The 24727-nt window shown below is 39.4% G+C and overlaps 3 protein-coding genes across 3 annotated transcripts; 1 reads left to right on the top strand and 2 right to left on the bottom strand.

Annotated features, from left to right (window-relative positions):
• Window positions 1–12103: 12103 nt before the first annotated feature.
• Window positions 12104–13358, bottom strand: LOC138898986 (uncharacterized). Its single transcript, XM_070185096.1, has 3 exons — window positions 12924–13358; window positions 12774–12851; window positions 12104–12592 (listed from the first exon to the last, which is right to left on the bottom strand). Exons 1-3 carry the CDS (start codon window positions 13356–13358, stop codon window positions 12104–12106), a joined length of 1002 nt encoding a protein of 333 aa, XP_070041197.1.
• Window positions 13359–14535: 1177 nt separating this feature from the next.
• Window positions 14536–15201, bottom strand: LOC138898985 (uncharacterized). The gene has a single exon (XM_070185095.1). The coding sequence runs from the start codon at window positions 15199–15201 to the stop codon at window positions 14536–14538; it is 666 nt and encodes a 221-aa protein (XP_070041196.1).
• A 3760-nt stretch (window positions 15202–18961) lies between these two features.
• On the top strand, window positions 18962–19420 carry LOC138898984 (uncharacterized). Its single transcript, XM_070185094.1, has one exon. The coding sequence runs from the start codon at window positions 18962–18964 to the stop codon at window positions 19418–19420; it is 459 nt and encodes a 152-aa protein (XP_070041195.1).
• The last annotated feature ends 5307 nt before the right edge of the window (window positions 19421–24727 follow it).

Genomic DNA, 24727 nt, shown 5'->3' with positions numbered 1-24727 from the left:
AAGGAAAATAGCCAAAGAATATCAGATATCAATGATAAGGTACACAATTCAAGCAAAAGATAATAAGCATGCTTTTCAAATAACCAAATCAGAATATGTACAAATGCACCAAATCTGCATATCAATAAAATTTTGAATCACGTAACATTTATCCAAGTTCTTCTATATGATCAGAAAGGGACTATGCATGATTGAGATTCATTTTCTCACATTTCGTAACTAGCATTTATTCAAATGCTCTATCATAAGTCTAAGTGTCTATGCATGATAAAGTCTCAATATGTTCATCAAACCCGATACTCTCCAAGTGTCCAACAATCCGTTAAGAAGTCCCATGCATATGGAAGATGTGTGAATGTATATATGTCGATGATATGTATGAATGTTTCAACACGAGTCTAAGATGTCCATGCATGCTCAAGACTCAATCATTTCTACAGAATCAACACCAATACACACAAACACACACACACACACACACACATTGCGCTCACTGGGCCCAAGGTACAATGGGTGATCACCTGACTCCGGAGCGACATATTCATATCCAAGTGCAACACTTACAACTCACGTGCTGCACGGATAACTCATGTGTCAATAATAATATCACTCGCATGGAAAACTCATGTGCTTTAACAATACCAATCTGCACAGATAACTCACGTTCCATACTCAATACCAGTATTACAATAACCACACGGTAGATACCTCATGCCATAATCATCTCAATAGCACGGACTACTTACGTGCTATAATATCGGTCCATATAAGAGGATCATATGCAGATATATATATATATATGCATGTGAATAACAGATAAACATATATAATACACATGAACAAAGACATAACCATGCAGGGGTATATACATGTGTACATATGTTGATATCTTGATAAAATGTATGCTTATGTGCAACGTGTGATGACAGCCCCAACATGTAATCCATCATTCAAATAATCGTCATGTCCAAGTAAGAATCAAAATACTAAACATGATATCTAACATTAATAAGAAAGCTCAAGTAGTCACACAACAGTTTAAGGCATATCACAAGAATAACATGTATGAATGTGTGTTCAGAATATAACGTGTAACTATGGCCAAAGAGTATATCAACAATCTTAAGAATAACTCATCATGCCCAAAATAAGGTATTATTAACCTAAACATTATCTCTAGCATGGTTTATTATACCCACATAGTCATTCAATCGAATGAAATATAGAACAAGTAGAACACACAATCAGACAAGGCATAAAGTAATCTAGAATCTACCCCCAAGCATGAATAATAACGGCACATGTATATAAACTAGTTTCCTCACATATACATCACCACCGCGTATAGAAAATAATATTATTTATTAGAAACATTTTCTCAAATCAAAACTAGGCAAGATATATACCTTATCCGGCTAGTCATCAATCCCAAATCACGTCTAAATTTCATTTTTGACCTCCAACCATGTAAATACAGTCAAACATCATCCATGAAAGTCAAACAATGCTATAAGAAGTGATCCCAATCAATAGAGTTTTGATCTTTGAAAAACATCTAAAAAGTCAACTCGGGGCCGCATGCCCAAAATCCAAAACCAATATCAAGTACCGATGACCCATAACCTGTTGAGTCCAAATATGTGATTAGATTTCAAATTCGAGTCTAAATCAGTATTCAAAACTCTAAAATATATCCTCTTAAGTTGGAGACAAAAATCTAAGGTTTACTTTAAATTTTCATATTTTAGGTGTAGACATTCATAAAAAATAAGATATATGATCAAAATCAAGTGGAAATTATTACCGTTAAGCTTGGGGTGAAAATATTCTCAAAACTCCTCTTAAACCGATGTTTAGGTCTCAAAAATGGAGAAAATAAACTCAAAATCCCGATAATCAACGATTTATACTATCAGGTGAACCTTCTTCGCGAATGCGACCAGACCACTGCGTGAGCGATGCACAATTGTTGTTTTCATCAAGTCCTCCATCCCATTTGCATAAAGCACATTATGTTCGCGTAGAATAAATCATGCCCCAGCCAAGTCCTTCTTCATGAACGCGGACAACCTCTCGCGAACGTGAAAAACAAAATCCTTCAGCCCACTCTCTTCTTCGCGAACGCAAGACTTCCCTCACGAATGCGATGAACACTTGACACCAGCCAAATCCAGCAATCTCACAATGGCCCAAAAAGATCTGAAGCCACCCCGAAAATCACTTAAGCCCCTCGGGACCCCGTCTAAACATACTAACTAGTCTGTACACCTTCCACTAACTTGTTCAAAGTCTCAAAACACGAATAACAACATCGAAATCAAGAATCGGGCATTAAACCAAAAAAATTCAAACTTTCATAAGTTCAACCTTCTACTAGAAGCGCGGAAAACCCCGAACCACTCGAGGCTTCAACCAAACATACGTATAAGTCCAAAATCATCATATAAACCTATTGGAACCTTCAAATTACCAATCCAGAATCTTCTACACTAAAGTCAAATGTTGCTCAACTCTTCCAGCTTAAGGCTTTCAAATTAAGAATTGTTCTTTCAAACCACTCCCAAACCTCTCGAAAATCAAAACCAACTATACTCACAAGCCATAATAAATCGTATAAAGCTACTCATTGTCTCAAATCACATAATGGAATGCTAGAACTCAAAATGACTGACCGGGTCATTACAAAAACACAATACAAAAATACATAACAACAATTAAAAAATGAAGAAGAAAGGAGAAACTCGTTATTGAATCTTCCGCCTTGCTCCTAGCGTATTCTTGCCTCCATAAATATTGTACCCCCTTCAAAAACAGTTTGAGAAAGTATTTACACGTAGTAGGGTTTGCATGAGGCGAATTTGCATGAGCCAACTTTAGAAAGGCGTCTGAATTTGCTTGTTTGCCCTCGCGTGACGCAAGGGCATGGCGAGCCCCAACTTCATCTTTTCTTCTTTATTTCGTGTACGCTCCTTCTCTTTTAGTTTACTATTTTTTGTGCAAGAGCTACCTCTTTTAGCTCGTTCACTCTCGTGTTGTGCACGAACTTGCACAAGCGATCAATTTTTTTCTTTCTTTGCTTCTTCACTCTCAATTATGAGTCGAAACATTTCTTTTGCTCACCTTTCCTCTACTCCCCTCCTACATACGAGGAAACATGTAATGAGCATAAATCACCTCAAAAACCCATGTAACCTCCCGCAATCACACAAGTTATGAGATGATATTACACCTAAAAGTCAATGAATTTTTTGTTTTTGTAGTCATCTTGAAAACTATAACACCAACATGGATTTATTAATTAGAAACATAGCTACCCGCCCACCATACCATACACATTTTCGATGGATCCATTTTCAGAACTATTTAACTTGCATGGTTGGCCATTCGAGATCCTCTAAAGGTATTCACCGTGCAGGTTCATTTTCCAAACTACTTTACTTTACAGGATTGCAATTGGGAATTCTCTAAACTATTCTCCTTAAAGGCCATAATAATATTTTTTGGTCAACAAACAATCACAAACTTCATTTTTTTTTAAAGGAAAAAATATATATATTTGAGTCAATAGACTGGTGAATGTGTAAGAAAGACAAAAGATGGAAGGATGACTCAATGGTCAAAGTCTTCCAAATGGACGAATATTCAAAATGCGGACATGTATGAACGCTGACCATTTAATAACTTGTATATCACATTCAAACTCGCGGATTGACTTAGCTTGCACCTAATTAGACAACTAGCTATAAGCTATTCGTTCCCGAGTTTAACTTCTATATGCTAATAGTGAAAATAAAATTTTACAGGTAACTATCCATAAAAAATGATAGTTATAACATTTAAAAAGGCAAATTACCTATTGAATACAACGACAATATAAAAGTTCTTTAAACTATCACGGTATATTAGCTAAACTCGTCCCCACACCCTAAACTTTTTATTGTTAATTCTCAGTCACCAACTTTAAGTATGCCTAAGATACATTAGATCAACCTTAATATATGTTTAAATATACTCTCACAGCAAAGCTAGAACAGCAATCTGAAAATGGACTATAAATTACTGGGAAATCCGTAGAGCTAGAATAGTGCAACCAGGAAAGAAAGAAGAGATGAAGGGACTCATGTCGCAGGAGAGATGGCACTTGTAATATTATTCCTCTCTGCGAAAAAGACAGTACGGAATCACCATTATTCAAGTGCCTCCCTCCTGCGACACGATGCCCACAATCTGCAATTACTAATTACCTACTCTTTTGTTTTACTTCATTGAGGTTAGTACTTTTAGTCTTTCACATACAGCATATGTATATAGATATGGATATACACACACTTATTATTGAGCTCAGCTGGTAAATAAGCTTTTACTTCTGGCATGTAAGTCGAGAGTTTGTGAACGCTGATCATTTCCCTTCTCTTTTCAACGATCGATAACTCTTTCTTGAAGTTTGATCTGCCCATCTGAAAAGGTCGGAAATTTGCAGCTCCGCCCTCTTCTCCCATGCTAACAGGCAATGCCTTGGAAACCACGAACATGGAAACTTGCATATGTGGTTCTGGCCGAGGGCTCTAGTGTGATGTACAAATACGGTTAGGTATCATAATTCGAGTAAGATAGTCATGGGCGCAAAAATGGAAATGGTCTGGTAATATATTGCTCTTCCTATTGGTTATATGTTTTTTACGTCTAGCAGACACCCTTCTAGCAAAGGCTCTTTATAAGCATGTGGCGTTTCTTTCTTTTCAGTATAATAAATTTGTGTGCTTATTGGAGATGGACTCCTACCTATATATGCTAACCATAATTATTTGGTCTTATTTGTTATGTTTGAACATATACAACAAAAACATTCACCAAAGCTTCTAAGCTCACTGGTGATCATCGTAAAGCACCAATGTGAAAAATAAAATGTAATTTCTCCGTTCCAGTTTACGTGAACATATTTGACTCGTCACAGAGTTTGAGAAAAAATGAAGATTTTTGAAATTTGTGATTCTAAACAAGTCAAAAAGGGGTCCAGAGTATTTTGGTGGTTATAAAAAAATTTCATTAAAAATTGAATTGTAAGTTTAAGTTAAATTATTACTAAATTTAGAAATGGGTCATTCTTTTTTGAACGGACCAAAAAGAAAATATATTCACATAAACTGGAATAGAGAGAGTAATAATTATTTTTTATAACCATCACAAATTCCAAAAGTCTTCATTTTTTACTTAAACTTCGTGTCTAGTCAAACAGATTCACCTAAATTGGAACGGAAGGAGTAATAATTATTTACAGTTAAAGCGAGGAATACTGACTGATTATATAATGGTTACGTTGGGTAAAAACAATGGCATTATGATTGTTGTCCTAAGTCCAAACGCATCATTTGCGTCAACCACTTATACTACGTATGAGGCAAAATGGGTACTTCAATAGCGGCTTCATAAAACCCGAATTCGTTTGTTGATTTTTCTTTTCTGCTTTTGTTTAGCGGATAACTAAATGCTCCTGCTTATAATGTGGACGTAACTTTTAAATAAGTACATAAGCTATTATAAAAGCATAAATGATGTGGAAAGGGACATTTTTACCCCTACTGTGTTAAGGTAAAACAAGAAGAATACTAAAACTAAACCAAGAAAAGTCATCTTGATATGGTTTGACCAGTTGCCCTCCTTATACTGCAAAGTCAGAGATTATTTGAAAGTAGTGTTTATGAGAACCATGAAGTAGAATCAGATCTTACAATTTGAACTCAATTGCATATGGTGTAACGATTATAAATTATTGTAAATTATTTCTAAATATGGAAGTGGATCATTCGTTTAGGCACGAACTAAAAAGAAATAGATTCACATAACTTGAAACGGAGGGACTATTCATTTGCAACAGTGTATATACATCTTTATATATTATTATATAATATTATACACTTGTTATAAATAATGTATCAACTTGTATTAAAATTTTAAAATAGCGTATAAGAGGTTATACACACCTTTACATAGTTACACAACATTACACGGTGTTATACAAAAATTAAATTTCACCTCATACGAATTTCAACTCACGATACTCCATCAGAAATGGATAAAAAAAACTTCACCAAATTACTCAAATTTTCACCAATATCTTTAAATTTTAAGCATAACTTTAAAATAAATACTCCCAGCAAATTCCAAACATCAATTTGTCAAAATTTTCAATAAATCATAATATCCCATGATAAGTTTTCAAGCTTTTAAAAATCCTGATAATGGATTTTCCCTTTCCATACTATTGAGTTCTTACAAATGGTTATTCACATTTATAGCTGATCCCATTCCTGTAAAGGACTTCCGCTAACGTTCAAGTTCAGGGGCGGGTTTAGAGGGTAGTAAATGGAGCATGTGAACCCATGAATTTTCTGTCAAACTAGGTATTTTATATACTGTAATATATAGCTATGGAAAAAAAGAAAAAAGCAAAAACGTTTAACTTCAATGCCTAGTATCCATATACTGTAATATATAGCTATGGAAGTGATTGGCGGCTAAACCGGGTAACAAAGTAAAATAGGAGGTAAATTGAGTAATTTTTTCCCGTAATTTTCTTGAAAAGAGGGTACGTTTTCTTTACAATCGGGGGAATTTTTATTTTAATTAGATAAACTTTAAAACGGAAAAAGACAATTGCCCCTAATTAAGAAGTTTAAGTTTTGCCTTCCCAATTTGCTCGTAGCTCCCTACAACGGTTTATGCAAAAAGAATTAGGTGGGCTAGCTACTTCTTGGATACTAGAGTATAACCAGCTTTATAAATGTTTTGATAAAGTAGCTACTGGTCCATTTAAATTTTAAATTAGAGAATATTAAAAATTTTACACCCAACTAAAACACCGAACAAACCTTTATTAATTACTTCAAACCCCAATAACAATACTGGAGTTCAGAATGGAAAAAAATCTGTGTCCCATTGGTCTGGTTCATACCATACGCATACTGTATGCTTCTGTGTGATTAATAATATAGCAAATCCTCAAATCAAAAGCAAGGAACGAAGATAGACGTTGCTGCTCCTCTTACTTGCAAACTTCTTTTAGTTGGAAGCCTGGCTTCGCTCTTTTGGTTTCGAAATAGGATATCTTGTCTTGTCTTAGATTGTTGTCATTGTTTATCCTTAAATCGAATAACAATTAAATTGGTACGCGATTTTAAAGATATGTGGTTTGACTCAACACAAGTAATCAAGAATATTAGATAAACGAATTAAAGACAAAATAAATGTTCAAACCAGTTCCAATGTTATTTTTTTTTATATATATAAAGCTGCCCAGGTGAATGCTAGGTGATGTTGTATCAAGCAAAAAAGCACAATGGAGGGGGACTAGACCAGAACCTCCTTTAACAACACATGGGTGATTCGATCACCCCAAAAAACAGAAGGAACCTCCTTAACAGTCGTAGGAGAGAATTCCTTCTAGCCAAAAATTAATGTACATCAACTAACAAAGAAGTTGGCTTTGCCATATCTTGTTCTAATACTAGGCATTTGACTTTTGTCTAGATGATATGATCCTCTAGCTTGTCTTGGAAGTTGCCGGTGATCGTAAATAATCATGCTCTCATTTTGCATAGCAGCTTGTTTGGCCAAACAGTCCGCGATTTGATTTGCCTCTCTGAAGCAATGTATGACATCTACATTGGCTTGTTCTATAATCCTTGTAATCCTATCCGTAACATGTTTAAGTTTGAGGTTCCTGGAATCTTTATTCTTCAGCATTTCGTCAATTATCATGGAGTCAAGTTCCAAAGAAAAATTAGTGTAGCCTTGTTGGCTATACCATTTCCCTCCAAACTCGTCTGCTAGAGCCTCTGCCATATTGTTGCTGCTACAAATAATAGGGATTGAGAAATCCATAATCATATCACCATTCCAATCCCTAATAATGCCGCCAATACCAGCTCTTTTAGTTTCCATGAAGAAGCTGCCATCAGTGTTAATCTTAACTGTGCCTTCTTGTGGATTGTTCCATCTGACTTGAATACTCTTTATCCTGGACCTTAGTCTTTCCGCCATAGCGCAAATGTTAGGCTAGTGAGTAATATTATCAATACAAGAGGCCATCTTAGATATGGCCATTCTTATGTTCCAAATTAATTCCCTGGAATTCCATCTTGGATAGCTGAAATTTCCTGTGTGTGCCATAAGTGCATGCGCACTTTTGTTTCCACAATTCCCAGCATATAAATATGGGGGCAACCTGTAAAATCAGCTTTTGAAAGTTCTTGCAAGGTTTCATATCCCACCACTTCTTAAATACTCCAATTACTGATGCATTGTTGTGCTTTATTCCAAGTGGATTACCGATCGCATGCCATATGAATTTAGCCGCATCAATTCCCACAAAGTCATGTTGTATAGTTTCACTATGTGGATGCCTGCAACAAGAACATCTTGAAACAATGTTAGTGCCAAACCTGTCCATAGTATCATCAAAAGGTAATTTTTTTGTAAAAGCCTCCAGTTTAGGAAAGAGATTTTAAAAGGATTTTTGGCATGCCAAATCAGTGTTTTAAAACACGTTTTCGGGGCGAGCCCCACCAAAAATGTCCCGAGGTGATGGTGTGGGGCAAAAGTCTCAAGAGGCGTACACCCAGCAATTCGGGGCGTACGCCCAAGCGTTTGAGGCATATTTTTTTAGTGAGGCGTAAGCCCTAGAGACTTTTTCAAACTAAAACATAATTTGTTAGAATAAGTCCTTCATATAATACCCAAATTCTCAAAATTAAGCTTGATAATTACTCAAAAGTTTTAAAAAAGAACTGAAATGTATTAAATTTAAAAGTCAAGACTTTTTTATTGATTGAAGCCCTAATTGATGGTCTTTTTCAATTCTTTATCTTGTCCACTAGTCTATTAATATCTCCCAAAAGCAACGAATATTCAATTTTTATTGTTTACAAATACAAAGAGAACTACATTCTCCTTCATAGCAGCAAGTTCAAAGTTCAAATTGCAAGTTAGTCATCATTTTTGTTCCTCCATGTAGAAAACTTTATTCTTTAGGACTCAAGTTACTTGTGATTGTAAGTAGCGTATAATAGATTGTTTTGACTAATTTTTTGTGGAACGGCGCACATCTATATTTTTTTTTTCCACATACATATAGTTTTTTTCAAATTTTATGCAATTTTACCCGTTTATAAATATTTCCTGTAATTATATTATTTTATAAAATATTACAAATTAAATACCTATGGGGCTTACGTCTCATGCCTCAGGGCTTACGCCTCGCTGAGGCATATGTAAAGCGTCTCGCCTTACGCCCACGCCTTTTAAAATACTGTGCCAAACCATATTTAAGAAATCATTTTTTTTTATTATGAATTCTAATGACCTGCCAGGCAGACCTATTAGTAAATTGGCCATCTTCTGTGATATTCCACAGGATAGTCATTGTCTCTTTGATTTCCAATAGCAATGTTGGAGATGTAATCGATCAAGTGGCTAGGTAGAGCATGATGAAGCTTTTCCATATTCCAAGTCGCATTCTCAATGAACTCGCTAACAGTGAGCTTAGCAGACTTGCCAGCACCTGGACAAAGTTTGGCTAAAGCACCTTTTCTCGTCCAATTGTCCCACCAAAAACTAGAATTCCCTGCTTGAATTTTTCAGATAATATTTGGCTCTACTTTGATTTTGATTTTCATATGACTTCTCCAGGAATGAGAGTCTGCAGAAGTACCAACCTTAGCGACTGAGTGAGATTTTTTGCAATATTTGGCTTTAAGAAAGGAGGCCCATAAGGATGGTTGAGTTCAAAATCTCCACCATCTTTTCAAGATGAGGGATTCCGTAATGTCGTCAATTCTTCTTATCCCTATCCCACCTTCCTCTTTAGGCCTGCATATTTTGTTCCAAGAAGTCCAATAATACTTATCCTTCCCTTCAGAGGAACCCCAAAGGAAATTAGCAAAATATTTTTTTATAAGTCATAGGGTGCCTTTGGGAGGGTTCAGAGCAGATAAGGTGTAGATAGGCATAGATTGGAGCACATTTTTTATTAGAGTCATTCTGGCGCCATAGAAAAGCATCTTACCCTGCCAATCACTCAATATGTTAATAATTTTGGCAAGTAGCAAAAAACAATCCTCCCATGAAATATAGGACAACCGAGATAATTAAAGGGGAAGTCCTTATTCATAAAGCCTGATGTTTTTCTCATCCTCTTGATTCTAGTAGCAGCAGTGTTAGGAGTTGTGATGAAGAAACTTTTATCATTATTCACTTTCTGGCCGGAAGCTTTTTCATATCTTTTCAACTGTTTCATAATAAGCTTGATGGATTTGTTGTTGCCTGATACGTTCAAATTACACCTATATAAATTGTGTAAGGCGGTCAGTGTCAAATATAATAACCCAACTAGGTTGGGGTCGAATCCCATAGGGAATAGGTGTGAGAAGGTTACTTGAATAGTGTGAAACTTGACTTAAGCCATAGTTCTACTCCGTTAGTTTAAAAAGAGTTTTGTAATTGTGAATTGTCAAGAACAACTATTTTGTTAAGAGAATTTGATTAATTTAATTAAGAAACCAAGGTTGTGTCCCCATCAATCGAATGTAAAGATATCGGTGTTAATATGATATATTTCTAATGGAAGGTTCTTTAATGTGCAAATTCCTAAATGACTACCCAATATTTTCTAATAACTAGGTAGTATTTCCTCTTTATGATTTTCCCAAATATAAAAGAGTTACAATTAAGAGCAACTAATTTATGTCAGGTAGAACCCGCTTATCCCTAAGCGATTCTATAAAACAAGGTTTAAAGTTTTGAGTTCTTGTTATTCAATTCTAACAAACTCTAACCCACGTTTTCAGGTAAAGATAGAGTAAAATGGCACTAGTCAATGTTTGCAACCATCAATCATAAATGAAGCATGAGAAATGAATAGAAATCAACCAACCATTATATATATATATATTTAATGGTAAACACTCATTAACATTACACCCCCTTTAGGGTCCACAACCTTAGTATTTAAAATTAGCTACTCATACTAGAATACAAGAATAAATAATAAATAAAGTCATAAAACTTACAAAGAGAATAAAGTCTTGGATTCTCTCTCAAAAGCTTCCAAAATAATGGTGTATTCAATGCTCTAAGTATAACCTCTTTTTCAGACAAGATGGTCCACAAAAATCCTAATCATTCTATTTATAATGGTCTAAAAATCATGGTCAAAAAGTGACAAAAATAACCCTGCAGATCAAGTTTGCGACCGCATAATGGGTCGCATAACACTTTCGCGGTCCGCACATCTGCATTTATTACCGCAGAATTGATCACAAACTTTTCCAGTTTTCCATTGCATTATGGTTATGCGGTCCGCATATTGGTCTCGCAACTGCATAACGTACCGCAAAGTCATCTTTGATGGAACTCTTCTTGCATTTATGCGATCATTATGCGGTCCGCATAAGAGTTATGCGACCGCACAATGGATCGCAGACTTGACTCTAAGAAGCTAGAATGTTCTGCTTCATTCTGCGATGGGTCTTCGGTCCGCACATCATTTCTGCGGTTGCACACCTGCCGCATTTTCTGCCTTTCCATGGATTTTTGTCATCTTTTTCACGTTCTTAGTTCTTCAAGTCTAGTTTCCTATAAAACACCAAAACTACATAAGAAATGACTTATAATGATTTAAAAGATGAGCTAAAGTCTATGTAATTAGTATGAAAAGTACCGCATTTCTACGGCACATCATTGCCCCTGTAAGAATTAAAATGGCATCTGCATATGCAAGATGAATAATAATAGTACCATGGGTGTTCATACTTAAGGGGATGAGTTTTTCATTATCATGAAGCTTGTTAAGAAGTCTTGAGAGTACTTCCGCCCCCATAATAAAGAGAGAATGAGACAAAGGATCTCCTTGTTTGAGACACTGACTGAATGTGAAAAATCCCTTCCTAGAACCATTGATAATAATATAATACCATACATTTGAGACCATCCTCCATATAATATCAGTCCAGTTTTTAGAAAATCCAAACTTCCTCATTACGACCATAAGAAATTTTCAGGACATTCTATCATAGGCTTTTGCCATATCAAGCTTAATAATCATATTTCATCCCATGTTGCTATGATTTATGCCTTGGTCAAGTTCATGAGCCAATAAGACATTCTCAGTTATCATTCTCTCTTTGATGAAACCACTTTGGTTTCCCCAGATAAGCTTACTTAATAGAGGATTGAGCCTAATAGAAAGTATCTTGGAGATGATCTTGGAAAAGAAATTACTCAAACTAATTGATCTGAGATTAGAGAAGTTGGATTGAGAATCAACTTTAGGAATGAGTACAAGACAAGTATGAGAGTAGAACTTAGTAAGGCTCATTCCGCTAACTTGAACAAAGTTCTTAATGTCATTCTTGATAATATCCCAACATTTGTGAAAAAAAGAACTATTATAGCCATCTGGGCCAGCTGAGTTGTCAGCACTCATGCTAAAAAATTCTTCCCTTATCTCATCAAGATCAGGAATTGCCGTGAGCGTATCATTATCTTCATTTATGATACAACAAGGTCTATTTTCCAGAATTTCATGGTCTCTGAACTGATTATTGAGGTTGAATAAATGTTCGTAGTGATGAATAGCTTCTTTAGCAATTTTTCATCCCCGTGCACCCATCTGTCTCTATGATTCATAATTCTATGTAACTGAAGTCTTCTCATTTTGTCCCTGATCAAATTATTTAAGTATTTGGTATTGCTATCTCCTTCTTCAAACCACTTACCTGCGCTTTCTGCTTCAATAGAGTCTCCTGCATTCCAATCCATTTGATATATTCAACCTGACCTCTATTCAGCTCTTCCTAAGATAGTTCATCATTGCGAGCAAGGTCTAAGCCCTCTAGAGTTTTCATTCTATCTTCCCAATGGCTCACCTGCTCAAATACATTTCCAACAACCTCCCTGGACCATTGAGTTAGTTTCCTGCTAAGAATTTTTATTTTTTGTTGAAGAATCCACATAGAGTTCCTAGTGACTTGAGTATTCCATGCCTCTTCAACGAATTGCATAAATGTAGGTTGGTCAGTCCAAAAATCGAGAAACCTGAAGTATTTAATACCAGCATGTTGATCTTTCTGGTAAGTGATAAGAAGAGGTATGTGATCATAGCCTTTCCTCACAAGATGCATGACTATATTATTCTGGAATAGTTGAGTCCATTGATCATTGATAAAAACCCTGTCAAGTCTTTTCCAAATTTTCTTCCTAGGCTTTTGGTTATTGCACCATGTGAATCTGGGACCCACAAAGCCTAAATCTGTCACCTCACAGTTATCCATGCAGTTGATGAAGTCAAAACTTCTATGCATTCTATGAGGGTTACCCTCTCTCTTCTCATCACGGTCCAAAATGACATTGAAATCACCTCTAATGCACCAAGGAACATTGACTACTAGACGTACTCCTTCAAGACTACTCTATAATTCCTTTCTCTCAGCTGCTATACATTTTGTATAAACAACAGTAATATACATCTCATTGTTGGCAGTCCCATAAAGCATCTTAATAGTTATCTATTGATCGTTGTTGTCAATAATAGAAGTTTGACAATGTCTAGTCCAAAAGAACCAAATCTTACCATTGATGTTGGATATACAGTGTTGATATCCCAATAATTTCATGTATCCATCAATTTTATTCATGCTAACAAAAGGTTCTAGTATGGAAACTAGTTCCACTTTATTGATAGTAATAAGTTGTTTGAGTCTATGAATCGCCTTTTTTTATTTGACCCCCTAATATTTTAAAATATTTCTCTAATCATGGAATAGAAGGGTGGAATTAACTTGACTTCCCTCCCTTGGAGGAGGGGATGTTTTCTTCTTTATTCTTTTTTCAATTTTTTTATTCCTGCTTCTTCCCTTTTTAACAGGGGAAAACCATCATTCTCTTATGTTTCCTCCAATCCATTATGTGGTGGATTATCTGGAACCCAGGCAGTCACAACCTTTCTATCGGGAGAGGTCATTTCAATTTTCTGCTCAAGTATATTCCTGTTCTTTTCCTTTTTGTTTTGGTCTTGAGGAGTTCCACCTTCCAGGTGGACTACAAGATTCAGCCCTGGAAGTGCCTTTATTTCGGAAGGGATACTGTATGAGTCCTCCTCTTTCTCCTCGTTAACTTTCTGATCAACGATCACACTTGTGGATTTGTATTCTTTGTGATGCTTCACATTCTCTTGCATATTGCTGGATTCTTGAACCATTTTCATGTTGTTGACTTGATCCCATCCTTGTCCATTGGTGTAACTGTCTAGTCCGTTGGTGCTTGCTTCATTTTGGTTAGCCTCCTCAATTTGGTTAAGTTTTTCCACATGTTTCACAATCTCTTGATCATTCTGATTATTTTGAATTAATGTCTCTTCTTGGTTTTCTTTTTCTTCCATATTGGCCTGCTTGATTGCCTGATGATGCTTTATTTTCCATTGATTCTTCTTGTCAGTTAACTTCTTAGTAACAACTGGTTTGAACAACACTTTGGATTTCTTCATAGGCATCTTCTTGTTATTTCCCTTCTTCTTCTTCTTTGTTTTTCCTCTTCATTATTTACAATTGTATTGTCCTCCTTTGTAGTAATAGCAACTTTCTCAGTTATCCTTTCCTCTAATGTATGGTGTTTTTCTTTGTTGGTAGCCTGCTTGTTAGAATTTTGTCCTTGCATACTATCTTTTCCTTTGACTGATTGATTTTCTTCTTTTCTTTCCTCAATAGTCACCTCAGTTTCAGTTATGCTCTTGTTTGTCACAACAACTTCTTCCTTTGTTTCATTAGCTTTTTTCCTTTCCAACACTCGACAATTTATCATAAGATGACCCAATTTCTTACAAAATTTGCAATATTTTGGTATACCCTCATATTCAAGTTTTTGAACAAAACCTTCCAAAGGCGAGTCTTCTTTCTTTGATCCCACATAAACAGTTTCTAGAAGGGGTTTTAACAAATCAATTTCTACTCTTACTTTTGCCATACTAGGCCTTGTTATGCCTCTAGTGGCCATATCCATTTCTAAAGGTGTCCCAACATTACTCACAACCTGTTTTACATAGTGCCATGTGTGCATATGAAATGGTAAACCAGGTAATAGGACACATACCGGAGCAATTGGGAGATCTTCTTCCGGTTTGAAGTCTAGTGACCACTTCTGCAACCACATTTGTTGACCATCAATGGCAATTACTCTTCAGTACCAGACATTGTTGAAGTCTTCCTCATTAGTAAAATAAAGAAAGACATTGAAGTTGTCATAGACTCCAATCTTGGCTGACCCCTTTACTAGAATTAGTTCTTTGAAACTCGACCGGGTCCGTTCAATTTGGGGCCTAGGCTTTAAGAATCTACCAACGATTGTAAGACGACATTCAGCTGCCATAATCCAATAGTAATCTGAAGCTTTAAAAATCACAATTGGCATTCCATTGTGTGTAGTTAGTCTAGTTATTACTGATTCCCGTTCATGGTGACCTTGCATCATAGATGAACCCGGTGCTACGGTCACAATTGTTGCATAAGATGATTTTCCTATGGTTGGAGCATTTTGCCCTTCCAGACGCACCGATAAGGCGCCGTCCGACGGGTCTATCGAAGAGAGCGTGAGTTTGAGACGCCAAATTAGGTATCCATTGGTATTTTAAAGATAGAAAGAGATATAACTTTTCTATTTTCTAATTGATGATTCAAGTATGGTTGCAATGTTATTACCTAGCCCGAACCTATAATGAATAGTAACCTCGTCCCTTATTGGACCCTTGGCTCGAGCCCAGTTGAGAATAAGGAACAGAACAATTAAATAAGAACTTTAACAGCTGCTAGAAAGCAGAGAAATAAACTTGAATTGCTTTGATTTGCATGTTACAATGTGTCTTACATAAGAAAAACTTCCCTTTTATATAGTAGGAGAGTTTCATATCTAGTACAAGTCTAAAAAGGTTAAAAAATTCCTTTTTCGATAATTACTGATCTGTAACCGACATCGAGCGAGATCTACGTCGTGATATCCGGTTAGGTAAAAATATCACAGCCCTTTATCTGTCATGTGTAACCGTTTAGCGTGTTACCTGAGGTTTTAGAACTTGTTCTGGGTCCGGGGAGCGTCGCTTTATCATGCCCGATGATGAGCACATCATTCACCTTTCATGGATCTCGATACGAGGGGCTCCCAGACTCGATTTCAATCTCGTGCATTCATTCCCTTTTTTCATTTTCTTCACCGGGAAATCGGAGTATGCATTATCCCTGATTTCACCCGTATACAGATAGTCCCCTCGTTTTCCGAAGAGTAGGTTTGCCGAAACGATGGGAAACGATAGATGAACCTCGGTTCCTTCCTTTGTACATTAAAACTGAGATAACGGGTAAATCAAAACGTCCCATCATTCGTCTCGTTCTGACTTTGGACACGTGTCAGTCACCGGCTGGCTGCCTTAAACCTTTTTCACTTCTTCCACTTTCTAATTCTAGACTTTACCCTCAAACTCTTTAACGACTTTTAACTTCTTAAAATCTTCATATATTGTTCTTTGAGCCTTCATATATCTTCAATCCTCATACATTTTCATTGAACCTTCAACCCAGACATTCATATTTTCATACCATATTCAAATCTTCATATTTTTATTAAGACCTTCATATCTCCCATATTACAATGTCAAAAACTTCCAAGCCAGTGCCTTAGCAGGCTACTCCTTCATCTTCCCACCTGGCCTCAGATGCCGAGGTGGCCGTTCCCGAAATGGCTCAGGAGCCTCCCATGAAGAGCTTCATATCCGGGGGCTGCTCTATCGGGGACGAATTCAAGGTCTAGAAGGCCTCTAGTCAACAAAATCGAGGCGAGGGAGCATGGAGATACATATGCTCCGTCATTGAAGAAACCCTACCCATAGTCCGAGCGGACTGTAAATGGGAGGGTAAGGACGCGGTCATTCCCGAGCCCAATGACGATATTACTACTCACGTTAAGGGGTATTAGAGTGTTTACACTTACCCCTTCACGCTTGCCTCGGTGGACTCCATAGTCCTTTCTTTTTGCAAAAGGTACGAGGTGTGCCTTGGGAAAATGCAATTGTCCTTATGGAGGATCGTGATCCTCTTACACCATTTCGTGAACCATATCGAAGCCCCTCGGTTTACCCTTGATCATCTACTATGCCTATACAGTCCCTGAATCTTCCGAGGGGGACTGATCAAGCTCGTTCGCCGAGCAAGCAAGTCTCTTTTATCGAGCATCAACGAGTATCGAGACCGAGACTAGCAGAGGAGGTTTGTTCGGGTGAAAATCGAAGACCTGATCTCTCCCGAATGTTTTCCATTCCCCAAAGAGTGGAACGCATCCCGTAAGTATTATCTTTCTTGATTATTCCTTTTTTTATTCTTTCTCTCATTGTCTGTGTTTGTGGTCGTACAACTGTTGCCTAAGTTCCTAATACAATTCCCCGATTCAAGGAGTGGATCGAGGGGATCTGCAAGAAGATGTCGTACTCCTAGCATGCATGGCGCAAGCTTTCAAAGGGCAAATGGGAGGCTCGTTATCATGGTGAGGTTCTTTCCTGAATAGTTATAACCGTGCTTTTAATTTATACAGTGCTAACCCTTTCTCCTTTCTTACAGGTTTACCTAAGACTACCGAATTTAGGCCGTTGGATGAGGACGAGGATCCATCCTCGCTTGTCGAACCCTCCATTTTGGGGCATCCCCGGGCTTCCATGAAGGAGGATAAGAAGAAGAAGAAGAGAAAGTCCTCAGGTTCCCCGAATGCCGAGGCGAAAAAGAAGAAGAAGGTGACCATCCGTGTCCGGAAGCCCAAAAAGAACACCAAGTTCAGGGTATCGGACCCCGATTCTCTCTACCGGCTCAAGGACGAGCACAAAGACGACGACCTTTTCATCGCTCATGGGTCGACCCTTAATGAGGGGGAGCAGGCGACGACCGAGAAAGAGGACCATAAGGTTGATCCCCCTCTAACTAGGGAACCAGAGGGAGAGACGGAGGCTACAGCCTCCCAGGAAGTTGCCCTATTCCGAAGGAGGCAACTGGTCTCATTGACATCGCGGATATACCATCGTATACCAATTCTATGCTCTAAGAGGCCTAAGCGAGCAAAGAGAAGCCAAGCGAGGTGGCACAGGGCCTAAACGATGCCCTCAACATGTTCTTTGACGGCATGGATATGGCCGCACTAGAGGATTTTACCGAGCTTGGTCACCTGGATATCCCGAAGAAGGATGTGCCCTCGGGAGTGGGTGGGCCGAGTTTGAGCCCAAAACTAGTGAAGCAATTCCATGCTCCGAGTGTGGACCCCGAGCGCAAGAGAACGATCGTTCTTAAAATCTCGAAGGATGCCCGGGTCCTGTCTGCTCTGGTGGACGCAGGCAGCTACCTTCGATGCCTAGTGACCGAGGATGACCAGGCAAAGATGAACGAAGTGGGCACGTCGATCCTCTTCAACGAGGCGTAGCAGGCGCTGAACCGGGTAAGGCGTCAACCCTTTTGTACCCCTTTGTGAATCTCACTTTGGTTTTTGATGTCCTCTACTAACCTCATTCTTTTTTAGGCTTTAGTGCTTTACCATGAAAGCTTTCTCCGGTACCTCTTGGAGATTAGCCAGCTCGAGTTTGAGCTCAAAGAGCAGGTCCAGAAGAAGGACATGTACAGGGCTCTTTGTGAGCAGCAGGACGAGGCCCTCAAAGACCTCCTGCTCTCCAGGCCTAGCTGGCAAAAGCTCAGAAGGAGGCCTCGACCCTGAAGCAGGAACACGCTGACTGGTTGAGAATGTAAAGATCTTTGAGGCTAAAAACTTGAACCTAGTCGTGGTGACTAACAACACAACTTCACAGGTCCAACAGAAGATAGACCTGATCGACTAGCTTCAGGCTGAGATGGACGAGGTCAAGGCTACGACCGAAGTGTAGAAGGGAAAGATGGACCTGCTGGCTTCGGAGAAGGAAGTTGTGAAAGCGGAGCTGGCATCGATCGAGAACCAACTTCGGGTGGCGAAGGACAAAGCCGATAAGTGTTCTCGGTTGAATGATAACCTCCGGGCACAACTGAGCTCGGCAGTCATAAAACGGGATGCTCTCAGAAAAGAATATGCGGCACTGAGGTCCAAATTGGATGCAACCTCTGTTGATGCCGAGGAAATGGTGGCCCAGTACAAGACCGATGTGGAGGTAGTCGAGAGTCGCTTAAAAACGAAGACTGAGTACATAAAGCGGTTATCCCGAAGAGAGACCCTCGAAGAGATCCATGCCCAATATTTTGATCTATCGGTCGAGATTGAAGAAGCTAAAAGGATCGAGGCCGAGGCAAAGGAGCTCTACGAGTATGAGGGCTCCGATGGTTCTGGCGATGAGTCGGGCCCCCGTGAAGACCAAGCATAGATGCCTGAGTACTTTTCAGTTTTTCCTTATATATTTTATTTACTTATTTTGAGGTCGTTCTATCGGGCCTTTGTAAAGATATTTTGGAGTGCATAAATTTTTTCCCTTTTTGGCAATACCGTGTCTTTACTTTTCCAGAATATTCTTGCAATTTCTATTTGAGTATTATTTTTCATGCCTTAGCATAAAATCAGATGTAGTTCTGGAGCATCCATTTTTCGCAGGTTCGAACGGAGCCCGACTTCGATGCAACTTTGGTTTACTTGTGGCTTCGAACCCTCGGTGAGACCGAAGGTTTTTAAGATGATTTAGTGTTTTTAGATGATATTTTTGCCAAGGGTAACCATTTAGTAGGTTTCGACTTTTCGTAAGGGCCTTACTTTCTGGTTATGGACTTCGGATGTCTCCGAGCCATTTTTAGGGTGGCCGTAACTTTTTATATTTGGGCACCTCCTAATGGGTTTGGTGCCTTCATGATTCGGTAGCCCGGGTCTTCCAAATGTTCATCAGGTAACTGTCCCCGAGTAGGGGTAGCGCCGAGCTTGACAGCCATCAAGCAGGGGTAGCCCGTGGGCTTTAGGATCCACGATCGAAGAAGAAATATTCTCAGTAAAAAAGTGTAAGGGAAGTAGAAATTCCTTTCATTGCTTAGTATGCAAGGTACATGATCGAAGGCGCACAAAAACTTGTGCCATGGCTAAAGTGGGATATGTAGGCACGGTTTATATGACCGTTTGGCCCTTACAATGAATCCTAACCACCAAGCCTTAGCTTTTAGCACATAAAATTTTCTTTTTCCCTAGCTAACGATCTTAATCCGAGGGTAATGGCCCTTAGTAATCGAAGTCGAACTCGTGAGGGCTCAGATACTATTCACCTGAAGCAAACGATTATTGATTCCGATTTGAAACTAGTCTTCAAATCTAAGGTAGCACATTTTACTGTTGCCTCGTTAAAAACCTTAACGAAAAACCCACTTCGGGACAAACCCAGTTCAAGAGGAAAAGTGCGCAACACATGCTTTCAAACCTAATAGCCACATCCGTCTTTGGCTGATTATCTGCATACGTTAGTCCGATTTATAACATGATTAAAAAGTAATTGAGTTCGTACCTTAGCAGTAGTACCGGTTTAAGTGTGTACATTCCAATTGTTTCGTAGTTGTACGCAGTTTCCCACTTCGAGTTTATATGAGCCTTTTCCTGTTATTTCGACGACTCGATATGGTCCTTCCCAATTTGGGCCCAGTTTCCCTTCGTTCGGGTTCCTGGTATGTAGTGTTACTTTTCTCAATACCAAGTCCCCGATTTGAAAGTGTCGCAAGCTGGCTCTTCTATTGTAATACATTTCTATTCACTGCTTCTGGGCGGCCAACCGGACCAGGGCGGCTCCTGCCTTTCATCCAATAGTTCTAAGCTTGGGATCATGGCCTCACTGTTTGGATCTTCAGTCGCGTACTGGAACCTAAGGCTTGGTTCTCCCACCTCGACTGGTGTTAAGGCTTCGACTCCGTAGATCAAAGAAAACAGGGTGGCCCCGGTGCTCGATTTCGAAGTTGTACGTTATGCCCACAGGACTTCGGGGAGGATCTCCTTCCATTTCCCTTTCGAACCGGTCAACCTCTTTTTTAGGTTTTGAAGTATATTCTTGTTCGTTGATTCTGCATGCACGTTTCCACTAGGATGATAAGGTGTCGATAGTATCTTCTTGATCTTGTGATCTTCAAAAAACTTACTCACCTTGCTGCCGATGAATTGTTTTTCATTGTCGAAAACAATCTCGGCCAGTATCCCAAATTGACATATTATGTGGTCCTAGATGAAGTCAATGACTTCTTTATCTCGAACCTTTTCGAACGCTTGGTCCTCAACCTATATGGAAAGCTAATCGGTCATGAATAGTATGAATTGAGCTTTACCGGGTGCCCATGGCAGGGGACCGATGATGTCCATTCCCCACTTCATAAATGGCCATGGGGACAGGACCGAGTGGAACATTTCTCCTGGTTGATAGATCATTGGGGCATGTCTTTGGCACTCATCGCATTTCCTTACGAAGTCCTTTGTATCCTTCTATATTTCGGTCTCATAATGGTTCCCGCAATTGCCTTCGTGAACTTCTCTCATGGCGTATTCGTTCTCTCCTGGTCCTAAGCATCTGGCGCCAAAGAAGGTCCTCCTAAACAATGCCCCTTCGACCAAGCTAAATCTGGCAGCTTTGGTTTGCTGGACTCTCGATTCTTTGGGATCCGTAGGTAGTTTTCCTATCTTCAAGTAGTCTATGTATTTGTTTTTCCAATCCCAAGTTAAACTCGTTGAGTTCACTTCGGTGTGGCCTTCTTCTATCACCGAGTTCATTAGCTGTACTACTGCTCCCGAACTGAATTCATCGGAATCGACCGACGACCCCAAGTTAGCCAATGCATCAGCCTCACTGTTTTGATCTCGGGGTATATGCTGCAAAGTCCATTCTCTGAATTGATGTAGGGTCATCTGTAATTTGTCCAAGTACCTTCACATCCATTCTTCTTTTACCTCGAATGTCCCGTTAACTTGATTTACCATGAGGAGGGAGTCGCACTTAGCTTCGATCACCCCAAGTCTTTTAGCCAATTCTAGACCTGCAATCATGGCATCATACTCGGCCTCATTGTTAGTCAATTTCAAAGTTCTAATAGATTGCCTAATTACATTTCCTGTATGCGATTTTAATATGATACTGAGCCCAGACCCCTTTGCGTTTGAGGCACCATCCGTGAAAAGGCCCCAGATTCCCGAAGTGGTCCCCGAGGTTAACAATAATTCTCTTTCGACTTTGGGTATTATGGTCGGCGTAAAGTCGGCCACCAAGTCTGTAAAAATCTGAGATTTTATGGAGGTTCGGGTCGATACTCAATATCATGCCCGCTAATTTCCACGACCCATTTGGCCAACCGGCCCTAGAGCTCGGGTTTGTGCATAAGGTTCCTTAGCGGGTAAGAGGTCATGACACATATGGGGTGGCATTAAAAGTACAGCTTTAGCTTCCTAGAGGCACTTAGCAAAGCGAGTGCCAATTTATCCATGTGAGGATACCTTGATTCGGCCTCGCCTAGAGTTCTACTGACATAGTAAATAGGAAATTGCATTCCTTCTTCCTCCCGGACTAAGACTCCACTTACCGCCACCTCGTAAGCCGCCAAGTAGAGTTATAGATGTTCGTCTACCTTCGGAGTGTGCAGCAGGGGTGGACTCGATAGGTACCATTTGAGTTCTTCCAAATCTTGCTGGCATTCTGGGGTCCAGGAAAAGTTATTCTTCTTCTTCAATAGTGAGAAGAATTGATGGCTTTTGTCCGAGGATCACGAGATGAACCGGCCCAAGGTGGCTATACGCCCAGTCAGTCTTTGAACGGCCTTGACGTTGTCCATTACGTTGATGTCCTTTATGGCCTTTATTTTGTCGGGGTTGATCTCAATTCCCCGATTGGACACCATGAACCCGAGAAATTTTCCCGATCTAACCCCGAATGTGCACTTCTCCGGCTTTAGCTTCATGTTGTATTTCTTTAGTATGTCTAAGGTCTCCTGCAAATGTTTCAAATGGTCCTCTGCAGGCAGGGACTTGACCAACATATCATCAATATAATCTTCCATTAATTTTCCTATTTGTTCTTCGAACATCCGATTTACTAGGCGTTGGTAGGGTGGCATAGGCATTCTTTAATTCAAATGGCATTACGTTATAATAGTAGGTGCCAAATTTAGTGATGAAAGAAGTATTTTCTTGATCGTCCGGGGCCATTCGAATTCGGTTGTACCTGGAGTAGGCGTCGAGAACGCTGAGTATATCATGCCCGGTCATTGCGTCGATCATTCGATCGATGTTAGGCAAAGGGAAAGAATCTTTAGGGCATGCTTCGTTTAGCTCTTTGTAATCTACACACATTCTTAGCTTATTCCCTTTTTTAGGTACTACCACTACGTTAGCTAACCAGTCCGGATATTTAACTTTTCGGATGGATCCTATTTTCATAAGTTTGGATACCTCATCCTTAATGAACGCATGTTTGATCTCGGACTGTGCCTCCTCTTCTGCTTAACCCGATGGAACTTTGGGTCCAAACTCAGCTTATGAGTGGTTACCTTAGGTAGGATCCCTATCATGTCAAGATGGGAACAAGCGAAATAATCTATGTTAGCTTTAAGAAAATCAATAAGTTTTTCCCTGAGTTCGGGGGTTAACCCCGTGCCCAGGTATACCTTTTGATCCGGTAGGTGTTAGATTAATATGACTTACTCCAACTCTTCAACCGTTGATTTGGTGGTATCTGTGTTATCAAGGGCGATGAATGATCTCGGAATACTACCATCGTCCTTCTCGTCTGCGCCCCGTTCCTCCGGTTCGGCCAAGGCCGGCATCATTGATTGCTATTTAATTTCTTCCTTTCTGGTCGGCTCCGCGTTACTTGATGTCGAAACCGCGGGCACTGGGATTACCTTGTCGACAGCGAACATCTCCTTTGCTGCCAACTACTCTCCATAGACCATCTTGACTCCTCCCGGTGTTGGAAATTTTAACGCTTGGTGCAAGGTCGATGGCACCGCCCTCATGTTGTGAACCATGGCCTTCCAAATAGAGTGTTGTATCTCGTGTCCCCTTCGATCACATAGAATTTTGTTTCTTGGATCATCCCGGCGGTGTTTACTCGCAGGGTTATCTCCCATTTAGTGGTTTCGCATGCCACATTAAATCCGTTCAATACCCGGATTGCCGACACGATTTGGTATCGTAACCCCAATTGCTCTACGACCCTTGATCTAATGATGTTGGCCGAACTACCTGGATCAATCAACACACATTTAACTCTAGACTTATTGATAAGTATGGATATTACCAGCGCATCATTGTGAGGTTGCACGATGCCCTTGACATCCTCATCACTGAACGAAATGGCTCCCTCTGGGACATAATCCCGAGTGCATTTTTTCCCTGTGATAGATACTTTAGTGCGCTTTATCATTGGTCCTTGGGGGACATCGAATCCTCCGATGATCATATTGATGACGTGCTGAGGTTCCTCTTGTTCGATCTGTTTGTTGGCGTCCCTGCTCCTGAAGTGGTTTTTGGATCGACCACTCAGAAATTCTCGAAGGTGCCCGTTGCTGAACAACCGGGCAACTTCTTCTCTCAATTATCGGCAATCCTCGGTCCTGTAACCATGAGTGTCGTTATATTTACACACCAACTTAGGATCTTTTTGGGTAGGGTCGGACTGCAATGGTTGGGGCCACTTGGTCTCTTTGATACGCCTGATGGCTGACACGAT

The sequence above is a fragment of the Nicotiana tomentosiformis genome, chromosome 9, assembly GCF_000390325.3.
Source record: "Nicotiana tomentosiformis chromosome 9, ASM39032v3, whole genome shotgun sequence".
NCBI classification, from domain to species: domain Eukaryota; kingdom Viridiplantae; phylum Streptophyta; class Magnoliopsida; order Solanales; family Solanaceae; genus Nicotiana; species Nicotiana tomentosiformis.
Note: the sequence above shows the minus strand (reverse complement) of the source record. Positions and strands in the feature narration are given on the sequence as shown.

What these genes read in the sequence shown, in the direction of transcription:
- LOC138898985 (XM_070185095.1), bottom strand. Translation starts at nt 15,201, where the DNA reads ATGTGGTTGCAGAAGTGGTCACTAGACTTCAAACCGGAAGAAGATCTC.
- LOC138898984 (XM_070185094.1), top strand. Translation starts at nt 18,962, where the DNA reads ATGGACCTGCTGGCTTCGGAGAAGGAAGTTGTGAAAGCGGAGCTGGCA.
- LOC138898986 (XM_070185096.1), bottom strand. Translation starts at nt 13,358, where the DNA reads ATGCATAGAAGTTTTGACTTCATCAACTGCATGGATAACTGTGAGGTG. An exon ending in TTGGAAATGTATTTGAGCAG is followed by an intron (nt 12,852 to 12,923) that starts GTGAGCCATTGG and finishes GAACTATCTTAG; the next exon opens with GAAGAGCTGAATAGAGGTCA. An exon ending in TATTGAAGCAGAAAGCGCAG is followed by an intron (nt 12,593 to 12,773) that starts GTAAGTGGTTTG and finishes CTCAATAATCAG; the next exon opens with TTCAGAGACCATGAAATTCT.